Here is a 14,572-nt window from a genome sequence, read left to right on the forward strand (position 1 = left end):
CCACAGCCCCATCAGATACTGAGCCCACGCACGCCGCCCCCCCCCCACAGCCCCAACAGGTACTGAGCCCCCGCACGCCCCCCCCCCCACAGCCCCAACAGGTACTGAGCCCCCGCACGCCCCCCCCCCACAGCCCCAACAGGTACTGAGCCCCCGCACGCCCCCCCCCCACAGCCCCAACAGGTACTGAGCCCCCGCACGCCCCCCCCCACAGCCCCAACAGGTACTGAGCCCCCGCATGCCCCCCACAGCCTCCTAACCCCCCAGCACACACACCCCCACAGCCCTGTTAGATACTGAGCCCCCCCCAGGTAATGAGCCCCTGCACGCCCCCCCACAGACCCCCATGGTACATGAGCCCCCCCGCACGCCGGGACAAGTGGCTGTCATTCTTTTCCGTTTGACCTGTCATAGGGGCCCCCTGCTCCGCAGGAGGCAAGGTGAAATCCTATATGTTTAGATCGTCTACAATGTGGGAACTGTCCGGATCGCTGGAATACATAGGCTCCATTGTAAGGCTGGCTTTACACAATGCAACCTTTGTGCAAAGACACACTTTACTGCTTTCCACATTTTAGAATAAGAGTAAAGGCATCAAAACTATGAAATAACACAAACAGAATTATGCAGTGACCAAAAAAGTGTTCCAAATTCAAACAATCTCATATCAGATTATTTAAAGTAGTCGCCCTTTGCCTTGATGGAAAGCAAAAGGCTTTGGAAATAAATTCATACAAGATCAACTTCACTATTTATATTTGTTTAAGAAAACAATCTTCAAATCTTAAAGCTGAAGCTTTAGATCAAAATTACTTATTCAGGCAGGTGTGTCCAGACTGGTAGTTTAGTTTCATAGGACTGCATTGGGAGAGGGATCCCGTGGGACCCAATGCAAATCTCGTGGGAGCGGGCGCTTTTAACTTTGCTACGGGTGGGAGTGTGCGGTCAAAAAATAAACTGCCAGTCCCGGGATTTCACTCTCTCCTCATTTACTATCAAGTGATTTATCTTCTCGGACATAAACGATCGTTGGGCAGTGTGTGCTCCGCTGTAGGTGGAGTCCAACAGACAGTCACAACAAGAGGAGGAAGAGGAAAAACGACAGCTCAGGGTCACGTTCAGGGTAAACATTCCTATTCACTATTTACATCCGGTCGCCGCGAGATCCCACAAATAGTGGGTGTGAGTGGGCGGTTTTAATGCAGCTGCAGGCAGTCAATAAAACACACATTGCGGGAGCGGGTGTAGGAATCCAGCAGGAGCGTGATTAAGAAAACAGTCCTGCGCAGGGCTCTGCAAATCAGAATCAGAAAAACTTTATTATATAATTGTATTTTGTATAAATGCAACTTTGACTGCTGCTATTAAAAACATTCCAACTGATGATACAAACCTAATTCATGTTTTTCATTGGGTGGTTTCCCCTTCAGAACTAAAGCACAACTAAGTTGACACAGAACTGAAGTTGCACTCATGTTGCACCATGTAAAGCCAGTCATAGAAGATTCAAGATTGATGTTATTTTCCCACAAAGTGGAACATTTGTCATGCGCTTACACCCATGCTGCAGCCATAAAAGACTATTCTGCATATTAAAAAACATACAAAGATGTTTGTTAAAAAAAAAAAAACATACTGCGAGGTTCCTAAAAGCACAAACAAGTGGATCAGTCCAGTGTCCTTCCACGCCTCGTCCTATTCTTATGTGCCGCTATTTAAAAGTTTAATTGCCACAGGAATAAATGAATTTTTAAATCTATTTAATCTGCAGCAAGGGACCCTAAACCTCCTCGAGGGCAGTAGCTGGTACTCAGTGTGTAGAACATGGGATGGCTCAGAAACTATCCTATATTGGCTTGCCTTAGAATAGCCTGTTCATAGATAGACTGCAAGGATGAATGCTGTCTTACCCCTATAATCTTCCATGCAGTCTGCATCAGTCAGACCAGTTGGACTTGAGTTGCATGGAGAGGTTGCTGAACCAAGCTGTGATGCCGTATCTGATAAGGCTCTGTAAGACTGCCTGATAAAAGATTAACATACATTTAGAAGAGCTCAAAGAGTCCTCCTGTGTGCCAGCCTCTAGAGCTGAAGTTTAGATGTAACACTGGCCAGCGGGTAGGGCTGTGCAGTAAGTAACCCTCGCTCACTCATGGCTTTTAGCCTCCTTGCCAGAGTGTCCACCTCCTATGCCGGAGATTCCGAGTTTGATTCCCAGCTGCGGGGAACTACACAACACAGGTTATATAGACAGGATTTCTACTGTGTCACTTACTATAGATAGGAATTCTGGGGTTCAAAGTAAACCAACGTGTTCCCTGTGTTTGGCTCATTTAGGTTATCTGCCCAATTATAAGTGAAGCAGGGCTTGTAATCAAAATCCACATGGATTCACAAGTAGTTTGTTTATAGAACAGTTTGTACGAAAATCAAGATTTGGCAGCGGCCAAAACGCCAAACTAGAGGCTTCAAAACACGAGCCCACAAAGCAATGGGTGACGTCATGGTGACTCCATCCATATGTTTTATATGCTCTATGGAGTGAGCCAAGGAAAAACAGCTTTTTATAAGCATTTTACAAAATGTCTATGGGAAAATAAATGGCGGATGAAAATCTCTGGTACAGTGCTGAAGCAGGAAGTGACGTTCCACTTTGGCTCCCTATAGCAACATGAGTCATGGCTAAAACACATTTGCAGGTGATTGTGTTTTAGCCATGAATGCCAACCGCTACTTAAAACTGAAAAATATGTCAGTACACTTACACAGCATAGTTCATGGAAATACATAATTATGCAAGTATTCAATTAAACTGGCATAATGTGAACTGGAGAGGTGCAAGGTTGTGCCTCTGGTCCGTCTCAAATACTTTTTCATTTTTATGACGCTCTGTGGGAGTTGATTCTCAAGGTTGAAGTCCCACCACTTTATTGCAGGAGTCAAATATGATATCATTCTCTTTTATCACCCATCATCAATGAGGTGCTACCCTGTGGCATTTAGAGAGAGGAGGGCTGCAAGCCTGGGGGCTGCCTGGCTGCTCTGAGGAGCTCCTGCACGCCCATATCTTTATTAGCTCGCATGCACACACACACACACACACACACACACACACACACACACACACACACACACACACACACGCACGCATGCACGTCGCACGCACATGCATGCACGCATGCATGCACACATACACACGCACACGCACACACACGCATGCACACGCACAAGTATTTATTTTTCTGACAACTTTTTACTTTTACTCCCTACAAATATCTGTACTTTCTACTCCTTACCTTTTCAAAACAGGCTAGTTTAGTTTTAATGCATGACAGACACATATGATGTAACGTTGTTTGTCTCTCTCGTCTCACACGCCCCCAGCTTTTACGAATTATGCACACCTTTTTTGTAGAAAAACCATGTCACACAAAATTATTATTCAAAGTATAGTCTTTTTACATCTTAATACATGTTTGGATGGGATCTTTTTAATAGTTTAATAGTCTTTGAATATGACATGAGTTTCTAGTATCTTTGCACAGAAACAGCCGGTAGAAATACTTTTTACTTTTATACTTTTGAGTACATTTCAGAGTCTGAACTTTTTTTACTCTTACTTGAGAAAACAAGCTGAATCAGTACTTCTTTTACACAAGTAACTGTTCTTCTACTAAGTAAAGAATGTGTGTACTTTTCCCATCTCTGACTATGATGATCAATGATCATACCCTCACGATTAAGGCGACAGAATAAATGTGAATTATTGGCCCACACACCCATGATCCACTCCCTGACTTGAGGAAACCTGTTTGGTGGGCTCACACAGATCAATCAGCATCCAGATCTACTGGATCTCAACTGATTTAGTACCTGGAAAGATCTTGTCCAGGTGACATACAGTATCAAAGACTGCAGGATACTTTACTGAAGATTTTCAGGCTCTAAAGTCTGGTAAATAACTTCCTAATTGTGAAGCACAACCTTTTTCAAATCACACGCTCATATTCCTCTCTTATCTCCTTCATGTCAGACCTACTTCAACAGTCACAGATCAAGGTTTAAAGCTACAATATGAAAACACTGCAAGCGGAAGTGGGCTATAGCTCACTCAGATAATAAACCTGTCGATGTGCTAATGTTGTTGGTTCAATGCTTGCCTCCGACAATGGCTTAAGAAGTGTTCAGACTGTAACATAGCAGCAGTCATCCTTCTTTATCATCATCAATAGTTTGAACACATAGAAATAAGCTGATGAAGGAGACTAGTCAGTCCCGGACCCTAGCTCAGTCAGATAAACAGCCGCTCACTGGTTCCCTGTGGTTTTCTCTCTCATAACCCTCTGCTCATATCTCTGCAGAGGTCAGTGGGGAGAACAGCCCCCCCCCCTAGCTCCAGGTAGTGGCAGTGGAGTGGGAATCAAACCATCCAAGCTCTGGCACCCGCATCACTTTGTGGTCGACTATTCCTTCACACCACCAGCTCCCGTTCACACTCACAGCTCTTCTCTGGGCACTTTTGTCTCTTTCCTCTGGCTGTCACTGAAGCCTCAATACTGCTGGGCAGCAAGCCAACTCTCTGTGCCACCTGGTCAGACTTCTTAAGACAGGTTTTCTCAGGGCTTTCCACTCTTCCCTCTGGCTGTCACCATTCAAAACTGACTGAGGCTCAAACCCACAACCTCAAAAGTGACTGAGCCCTCTGGACAGCAAGCCAAATCTCTGTGCCACCAGGTCAGACTTTTTAAGCAGGTTTTCTCAGGGCTTTTCACTCCTTCCTCTGGCTGTTGCCATTCAAAAGTGACTGAGGCTCAAACCCACAAACTGATGAAGAGCAATCCAACTAGCTGAGCCACTGGGCCATACTGCTTAAAACAGGTTTTCTCAGAGCTTTTCAGTTTTTCCTCTGGCTGTTGCTGTTCAAAGTTGACTTAGGCTTGAACCTAGGGGTGGGAATCACAAGTTTTATCACAATGCGATCCGATCTCGATTCATTTGACAACGATGCGATTTTTGCCGATATTACAAAGTCTGCCACGATTCGATTCAGGGGGCTGCGATCGATATTAGACGATATGCCCCACGATATTACAACAATCAGTTTTAAAAAAGCACCTAAAATATCATTTGACAATTTTATTATTGAGCTCTTAGACATTTAAATGAAAAACAATCTATTCATTTTAATAAGAATCAAAATAGACCTACACGGTAAAGTGCCACAATTTTGGTTATAGCTTTAAAATAAAAAATTTCACATCCTATCAAAGAAACGTGAAAGGACTACTTTAAGTTCCTTTTTTAGTGTGCTGCATCACACCTTAGGATATACATTTTTCTTAAACAAATACAAATTTCAGCTGTTGGATTCCAAAATAAAGGCATAATGTTTATTTATTTTATGGCGGGTCATACTGATTAATATCAATGTTTTCAATAGCATTGTAACTCTTTGAGCTACTGGGAAACACCTCTTAAGATAGGTTTTTGTCAGAGCTTTTCACTCTTTCCTCTGGCTGTCGCCATTTGAAACTGACTGTGGCTCGAACCCACAACCTCAAAACTGGCTGAGACTCAAACCTACCAGCTCCAAACTCTCCAATCCAATTCTCTGAGCCACTGGTCACACTTCTTAAGCTTTCTAATAGTTTTTCAGTCTTTCGTGTGGGTGTCCACTTCCAAAATTCTCTGACCGACTGAGGCTCGAGCCCTCAACCTCAAAACTGTCATGCAGCTGTCGAACTCTGTGAGCCACTGACTCTCACAAGGTCAAGTCATTTCTGTCAGAGCTTTTCAGTCTTCACTTGGGAAGTTCCTCAAAGTCCAAGCTTTCACTAAGGCGGCTCAAACCCAAGACCTCCAAACTGTGGTGTGGCCATAGGTGTAATTTACAATGGGGACATGTCCCCTCCCCACCACTTTTCAAGACAAAGTGTACTCAGAGGTCAAATATATGCTCTGAAAAATCTACAGAGAAGTCTGGAAAAGTATGGAATTTTGAAATGGAAAATCTGTAGGACCCCTGTGGCAAGAATAAAACAGGAGGAAGGAGGAAACACTGAATCTTTGCAATTGTGTGGCATTAAAATGAGAGGAAAAAAATATTGGCACAACATGTCTTAAAAGTTATCGGCAGGTTTAATCCAACAAACATTGGTATCAGCCTTCAAAACCCCTACACTGCAAAAAAACAAAAAACAAACATCCATGTGAATGAGTCATTTAGTCTCATATTCAGCCTTCAAATTGTATTAGTCCATACCCGGGGATGTGCATGCCACAACGCAGACTTGCCAAAAATGTTCATAAACAGCTTAAATTTGGGGAAATTAAAAATCAGCTTTGTCAGCCCATGCCCATGCCAATGCCCATGTGCAGTTTCAGATTGATTGGGCAACCCTTTGAGGAGAAAAATGGATGCAGACAGACAGGACAGTTTTCCTCATTTTATACTGTAGTAGGATTCTGCCAGTGACAGAAATAATCGATTGCATTTTTAAAGTGCTTTCCTAAGTACGCAAAGCACTTTGCATGGGGGGGTCAACTCATCCACCACCGATGTGTAGCACCCACCTGGGTGGTGCACAGCAGCCAGTTTGCACCAGAACGCTCACCACACATCAGCTATTATGGTGGAGAGTTGAGAACTGAAAGAGCCAATTAGATATGGAGGAATGATTAGGTGGGCCTGATGGAAGGAAGGCCTGTGTGGGAATTAAGCCAGAGCACCGGGGTCACACCCCCCAGGGCACCACGGTTATACCTACTCTTGCGAATAGTGCCGATGGGATCTTTAGATGACCACAGTCAGGACCTCGGTTTAACGTCTCATCTGAAGGATGGTGCTCATTCACAGGACAGAGTCCTTGGCTCTGACCTGGGGCATTGGGTATGGGGATATTATTCATGAGACCAGATAGAACAGCACCTCCTACTGGTGCGCCAACATCCCAAGGTCTCCCATCCAAGGACTAACCAGTGTCAGCCCTGGTTAGCTTCCTCCAGCAAACCAGCGATGTAACGCAGTACTGCATGGCAGAATTGAGCAGTATGTTGAAACAAATAGGGCAGATACTCCAAAACTATCAAGAAAATTACACTTGATTCTACGAAAGTCTTGAAACAAGTTTGAAAAAAAAATTCACATAAGAAAATGACAAATTTTAGGACTCAATAATAGACTAAATGACTTGTTAACACATTCACTGCCAGCCGTTTTTTTTTTTTTACTGTAGGTAGCTTCTGCCAGAGGGTTTTTTTGAGGATTCTGGCTCATTTTACAAGAGCCGAGGATTATTTTCTGCTTGGACTTTGTGAACACAAAGTTCACAAAAGTACTAATAGAATGTGTGCTTTCTCTGTCTAAAAGAGTTAGTTTGTAGAGTTAGTAGTTATGTAGATATTAGCCGTTGAGTACAGCATGGTTTCAGCGTCTGAGACTGAAAGCTGAGATAATCGCAGTTTTGTGAAATTCAATCAAACAGACAGAACAGTCACTAACCATTTATTTTTGGCATCAGTGAGAGATCAGACATCTAAACAATATAGTTCTGAACGCCCTCTCCTTCAAACTCCTCCCTCCGTGGGCGTGTCTGGTGGCTTTCAGCAGCGTTTGTCACAAGCGAGTTTCTACTGCCTGTCTGAGCAGTGAGCAGCCTCCCTCCCTGGCGGCCCCATCGTCGGCGAGTGTGGATGGGGCTCACTCGTTTCTTGGGTTTGAGAGCTTTGATGAAGCTTTGTGCGATTCTAGGCTTTATGCTGCGTGTTTCAAAGTGTGTTTTCCACCCAGTCTATTTTTGGAACCCCCCACCGTTGTGCGCCCGTGTGCACCAGCGTGAAAGCGTTTTCGCCTACAGTATGAGAATGAGGCTCGTTCGTTTCTGGGTTTTCGGTTGAGCTCAGCTGGAATGAAGCTGCGTGCGATTCTGCGCTTTCTGCTGGTGTTTCAAAGTGTGTTTCACCCATAATCTATTATGCAAATTTGCAATCCCCCACCGCCAGCTCCCAGCGCGATAATGCGCGAAAGCGAAAGCGTTTTCGCCAATCCATTTTACAGTATGAGAGAATGGTTTCCTCGCGCGTTCCCCTGCAGTTTTGGCTCGGCTTTTTCTAGTCTGGAGAGCACTGTCGCCACTTAGTGGGTCGGTGGAATGGGTTGTACACGTTCGGTGGCTCCAATATTTTTATAGGAGACGTGGGGGGCGTTGATCCACGTCCCACCGTCAATTTTTTTTTTTTTTTTAAGACGAGATATCTCGTCATTGGCAGTCAACCGTTGGATTTTGTAAGACGAGATATCTCGTCAATGGCAGTGAACGTGTTAAGATGGAGTTTTTGTGCAATGTAACACACATACACTTGTCCACGACCATCGTCGGTGTGTGATCCCCACAGCTCTTCAGGGAACTGTGAGGCCGGTCAGTTGGCCCTGTAGCTTGTGCAGTGTGGGAGGAGCCAGTTGGCCCTGTAGCTTGTGCAGTGTGGGAGGAGTCAGTTGGCCCTGTAGCTTGTGCAGTGTGGGAGGAGCCAGTTGGCCCTGTAGCTTGTGCAGTGTGGGAGGAGTCAGTTGGCCCTGTAGCTTGTGCAGTGTGGGAGGAGCCAGTTGGCCCTGTAGCTTGTGCAGTGTGGGAGGAGTCAGTTGGCCCTGTAGCTTGTGCAGTGTGGGAGGAGTCAGTTGGCCCTGTAGCTTGTGCAGTGTGGGAGGAGTCAGTTGGCCCTGTAGCTTGTGCAGTGTGGGAGGAGCCAGTTGGCCCTGTAGCTTGTGCAGTGTGGGAGGAGTCAGTTGGCCCTGTAGCTTGTGCAGTGTGGGAGGAGCCAGTTGGCCCTGTAGCTTGTGCAGTGTGGGAGGAGTCAGTTGGCCCTGTAGCTTGTGCAGTGTGGGAGGAGTCAGTTGGCCCTGTAGCTTGTGCAGTGTGGGAGGAGCCAGTTGGCCCTGTAGCTTGTGCAGTGTGGGAGGAGCCAGTTGGCCCTGTAGCTTGTGCAGTGTGGGAGGAGCCAGTTGGCCCTGTAGCTTGTGCAGTGTGGGAGGAGCCAGTTGGCCCTGTAGCTTGTGCAGTGTGGGAGGAGCCAGTTGGCCCTGTAGCTTGTGCAGTGTGGGAGGAGCCAGTTGGCCCTGTAGCTTGTGCAGTGTGGGAGGAGTCAGTTGGCCCTGTAGCTTGTGCAGTGTGGGAGGAGTCAGTTGGCCCTGTAGCTTGTGCAGTGTGGGAGGAGTCAGTTGGCCCTGTAGCTTGTGCAGTGTGGGAGGAGCCAGTTGGCCCTGTAGCTTGTGCAGTGTGGGAGGAGGAACTGTGTCGCTCGCTGCCTGCTGAACGCCAACCTTGCTGCACCCATTCTCACTCTTCTACCGACTCTCCTGGACCCCCTCCCACCAGCTGCCCGCCCTCCTGGACCCCCCTCCCACCAGCTGCCCGCCCTCCTGGCCTCCCCTCCCGCCAGCTGCCCGCCTGCTGAGAGCAGCACTTTGGATGGCCCGGTCAGGACGGGCCCCCGCGTTATCTCCCCGTCATTAATCAGAGGAGGAGCTAGGAGCCAGCCAACTGAATTATTGGGGATATTAGAAAAGCAATTAGCAAACCCGAGGCCCGACACAGGTTTAACGAGTTCAGAGTTACTGTCTGCGTGGCAGCGGTAGGAGGGAGTGTCTAGATCAAGACACTAAAACGGTGGATGCAGTAGAAGCAACAGGGAGGGAGGGGTCGGGGGGGAAGCAGAGAGAGAGGAGGAGTGTGGCGGTGCAGTGAGAGAGAGCCCCGCTTCATAGTCTCCCCCCGGGGGTCTCCTTCCTCGCGCGCTGCCCCTTCTGATGCCTGCTACTCCATTCATCACCCTGATGTATGGCACGAGTCCGGCAAGCAGAGAAAAACAACACCGCTGGATAACCTGTTGGCTTGGGTGTGTGCTTGGTTGTGTGCGTGTGCAAGCATGTGTTTGTGTGTGTGTGTTTTTGCGACTGCAAACAGTTATATGCTTTAAGTCCCTTTTCACCTGAGCGCCAGACTATTCTGGACTGTTGCTGGTGACAGGAATATGAAACTTTGGGAGTCCAAGGTGGACGAGGTCACAGCAAGTCTGTCTGGAGCGGTTCATTCAAACTCTGGATTGTTTCTCAGGGATCCCACACCTTCTTAAACATCAAGTACGACATCAAAGACTTTTTAAGGACTTTCCAGGTGCAATTCCCTCAAATTCAAGGACCCTACATGTAGTTTGAGACATGGATCTAGGTTAATTACAGTTACAACACTGATCATTTTTATAATGACAACTAGCAGGCTGTACAGAAGCTCACAGACAAAAAGATGGTTAAGCAGTGTGTGAAACAAGGACGCACAGATGGTGGGACACATGCAGACCACAGTCTATTTACTAATGTTAACGTAAAGAAAAATCTAAAGAATCAGTTTCTATAATAATTCAGTGGTTTATATTCTTGCACAAAATAATTAATATAAATTCAATCATTTTCAATGACCTATGTTTATTTGTCTATTGTCAAAAACTTCAATTCAAGACCTTGATTTCTTTCAAGGATTTCAAGAACCTGTGGGAACCCTGGTTTTTCCTTTAGTTTGGTTTACTTGGAAGGGTGAGAACAAATGCAATTCATACTCTGATGCCTCTGAGTCGCCTCAAAATGCGGCTCTCAGTCTCCCAAGCCAACTGCTGTTTGTTTGGAGTGACAATGTCATTTGAACCAAATACAGGGGGGAAACCCCAAATGAAAGAAAGGCTTGTTGGCTATAGACTCAGCCCTCAGTCTTAATCCGTTTCACTCCTGTAAGACTGAGAATATTACTATTTAAATCTTTGCATAACGTTAGGTGGTGCTGTTGGAAGCCTTGCATTGGAGAACCAATCATGAGTGTTGTGGGCGGGCCTGCTTTCTGGGGGCAGTGACGCTCATGCAGAACCAGTGTTTCGCAAAACATCGCCGCCTTTGCAGAGAAACATATTAATCACTTAGAAACAAACATAACCTGTTAATAGGATGTGTTTCATCCGGCCCCGGCGGCTAGAGGTCTTTCCCCCAGCGATAAGCCCGACTCCCGAGGCTAACGTTACAGAGCCTGCTGATGACTCACAGTAGCAAGCGGACCACTTCCGGGTAGGAAAAATTATTGTAAAATAAACAACAGGTATAAACTCTCTTTGCAGCACATCGGTGTCTTGCTCTATATTGGAACTATGATAAATGGCATTGCCGCTACCAAATAAAATTCTAATAATAAATGTAGGCGTGTCTGCTGCCGGCCGTTCTCGCCGGGCTCTGACAGACAGTTTCTGACAGTGAAATTCCCAGACGTTTGGTGGCGCAGCTCACCAAACGTCTGGGAGCCGAGACTATGTTGGCTATAATGAGATGGATGATGACATCTGATAGACAGCAGGTACTCATGCTCGCATAACTAGATTAAACTGCAGCCTGGTCTGATAGCCTGGGAACTCAGCCTCGACATGACCTCTATGTGACCTCTATGTACTATCAGTTACTGAAGAAACCTACACTACAGGCATAGTCTGTGACATCACGTTGAAAGCTGGGTTCACCCAGGCTACTGGTCTGATGCTCATATTCAGGTACTTCATGTGTCGTTAACTGCTCTGAGGAAGAACATTGTAGAAAATAGACTAGGCAAATCCATTGTGCTTAGCTCAAGTTTAAAGGGACTGGCATTGGATTTGTTTTGACAACCTCACAGGATATGACATGTTGCAAAAACTGCTTTGCCTGTACTGTAATTGGGCAATATAAATCCATGTGAAGCAAATACAACACAACAAAGATGAAAGAAAACAAACAGTAGGTGTGATCACACTCTACTCTAAATTCCTCACACAGGCTACAACGGCTGGGCGATATGGAGCAAAAATATTATCTCTGTATTTTTAGGCTGATCTGCGATAACATTACACAATATACAGTATCTTGGTATTTTCTATGAAGTGGGCTAAATGTTCAGTTGTAGGTCAAAGCCATGTGAGATGTCACAAGCACTATTATTAAAACGAGACCTTGATCAAAATGAAATGTAAAGACAGGTTTTCCTTTCCTGACTATTGGTGCTGTCGCAAAAATCTTTACACAATGAGATTTTTGATAAATAATCCTCAGTAATGTGGCTATATTGACTAAGTGGGTAAAGGCAAATAACAGTCTGATAAGTTCAGAAAATGACATCACTTTACTGTAATGCAGCCTCCCTTGGCAGTTAACATGTGCAATACAATGCAATTCATGTCCTGTGAATATAACCTGTTAACTCTTATCTGTGTATTTTTTGCTAAAATTGTCAACTCTGGCAACTGTAGTATTGCCAACTTTGTAGTTGTACCTGTCACTTTGCCTTAATGCTAACTTTGTACTCTGCCACACTTGGCTGTAAATACGCCATATCTTGTATACTAGAAATCTCGCGTGCATAGATTCCTAGGCTTGGCCACTGCGCGGCCTCGCTAGCTCGGTCAAGCCACAATGCCTATGACATCATCAGTGATGTCACTCGCTGATGACATCATCCAATGTGGGTCAAAAATTGAAACAAACACACTTACTCCCTTTTATGTATGCATATTTATTGTATTGTTTCTGTATGTATTGTGTTGTTTAAATCTCATGTAATGTGTGCACCTTCTACACCAAGACAATTTCCGTGTATGGGCAAACATACTATAGCCGAATAAAATAATTCTGATTCTGATTAAAACCAGGAAAAGACATGCCATAAATCGCGATATTGTAATATCCAAAATTCAAGAAGATAATCTAGTCTCATATCACGATATCGTTATAATATTGATATATTCCCCAGCCCTACAGGCTACATTAATCACTTAGTGAGCTTGCCAGTAGCACAACAGCTCAGAGACTCCCAGATGGCGGTAATGCACAGCCGAGTAGCCAATCACTCCCTTTGTGTTTTGCAGATACTCCATTGATCGGCGCACAGACATGGACCGAGTGTTCAACATCCATGCAGGCAACGGGTCAGTGTTCATCCTCAGGGAGCTGGACAGAGAGGAGAACGCCTGGCACAACATCTCAATCATCGCTACCGAGTTCAGTGAGTGTTACAAGCGCCGGGGCTTGAAACATTTTCTCGTGGATTCCAAATTCCACCAGCCACTTCCACTGTCTGACAAGCAAAATTTGATTTTTGGAGTTGATACTAACTGCTACAGTAAATGAAGTTTGGTGAATAGGTAGGTGGTGGAGTGGAGTAGGCCTACTTGCACCAGCCACGGTTTAGCTAGTATTTACCAAAATGTACCTATTTTGGCTGGTAGCATGGTTCAATTTTTCACCCTGTGCATAATATGCATACTGTATTTCTGGTTTTGCTACAACAGATCCACAAGATGCAATTTTATTGTCTATTAGTTACTAGACACCTTTCATCACCCATATTAATTTGATTCTCTACTATTGTATTACCCAGGCACCTTCCATCATCCATATTTTTTAACCCTTTTATGAATGGAAAGTTGTTGTAGATCAGGGATTCATTTACACAAAGGTCTTTCAGGAGGGCCCTGGGCCGAGATGAACCATGTCACATGTAAACAAGATTATCATGTCATAGAATCATATGATGAAATGAATCTCATTGTTGTCTTACTCAAGGGTCGTAATGGTCGTGCCCGACACAAAAGTATGAGGAAATTAAATGAAACTTCATTATCATTGTAAATACACCGTGTCAATCTCCATGTGTTTCCTAGACAACCCACGACAGATCAGCCGCGTGCCGGTGTACGTCAGAGTGCTGGACGTCAATGACAACGCTCCGACATTCGCCACCAATTACGAGACGTTTGTCTGTGAGAACGCCAAGGCTAATCAGGTCGGTATGACAACGCAGAGCTGTTGTCATGGTTTCATTTGGACTTCTCTCATTTATCTACAGGTACCTTCATTTCGGAGTGCAATTAGTAGACCTGGGACAGAAAGAATATGGTGGTCTAACATGGTTCTTTTAGCCTGGTAGTGTAGTAGATGGGTGGGTTATTATGCATGATTAGCAGTTGCATCACAAACAAATCTGCCATCAGCTGATGTCATCATGGACGTATATTGAATAACTGGCTGTGAGCAAATAATGACTAAAATATGTAACATCTGTGCTAGGAAAGTGAAAGATTGCTGTGGTGTGGGTGTAGATCCATTCAGTAATGTTCAAAGTAAATGTAGATAATGTGGATTTGTTTTCAGATTCAGCTTGCTGTGACACAGTGAACTGCACTGTCTACCTCTACTCCAAAGCACTGCAAGTTGTAGCTTGACAAGTCAGCTCAGACTAAAGAAACTGTTTTTGGCTTTGCTAAATAGCTAGCTAGCAGGCTGTTATCATGCAAGTACTGTCCAATAATGTCTTACATTAGCTAGTGTGCTGTCTTTACAAGACAGTGATAATTAGTTAACCATGATGGAGTGCTAGCTAATTATTTACATGTAGCCTATACAATGCACAAAATTCATCGGATATCAGTCAGAAGTTTGGACATGCACATTTCTTCCTCCTTTCTTTCTTTACCATTTTCCCCATTTTAGAATACTGTAATAAGTAGAGACATC

The 14,572-nt window shown here is 45.0% G+C and overlaps 1 protein-coding gene across 1 annotated transcript in view; it reads left to right on the top strand.

Moving 5' to 3' along the window:
- The window catches only part of LOC310795342 (cadherin-6-like), a gene marked incomplete at both ends in the record, with an annotated part of 69,253 nt that overhangs the window by 49,135 nt on the left and 5,546 nt on the right, over positions 1 to 14,572 (top strand). Inside the window, 2 exons of the mRNA XM_083657385.1 lie at positions 12,925 to 13,061; positions 13,720 to 13,841. Coding sequence (XP_083513511.1) covers positions 12,925 to 13,061; positions 13,720 to 13,841 — 259 coding nt within the window. The remainder of the gene's footprint in view (positions 1 to 12,924; positions 13,062 to 13,719; positions 13,842 to 14,572) is intronic.

The sequence above is a fragment of the Poromitra crassiceps genome, assembly GCF_964638095.1.
Source record: "Poromitra crassiceps genome assembly, chromosome: 2".
NCBI classification, from domain to species: Eukaryota; Metazoa; Chordata; class Actinopteri; order Beryciformes; family Melamphaidae; genus Poromitra; species Poromitra crassiceps.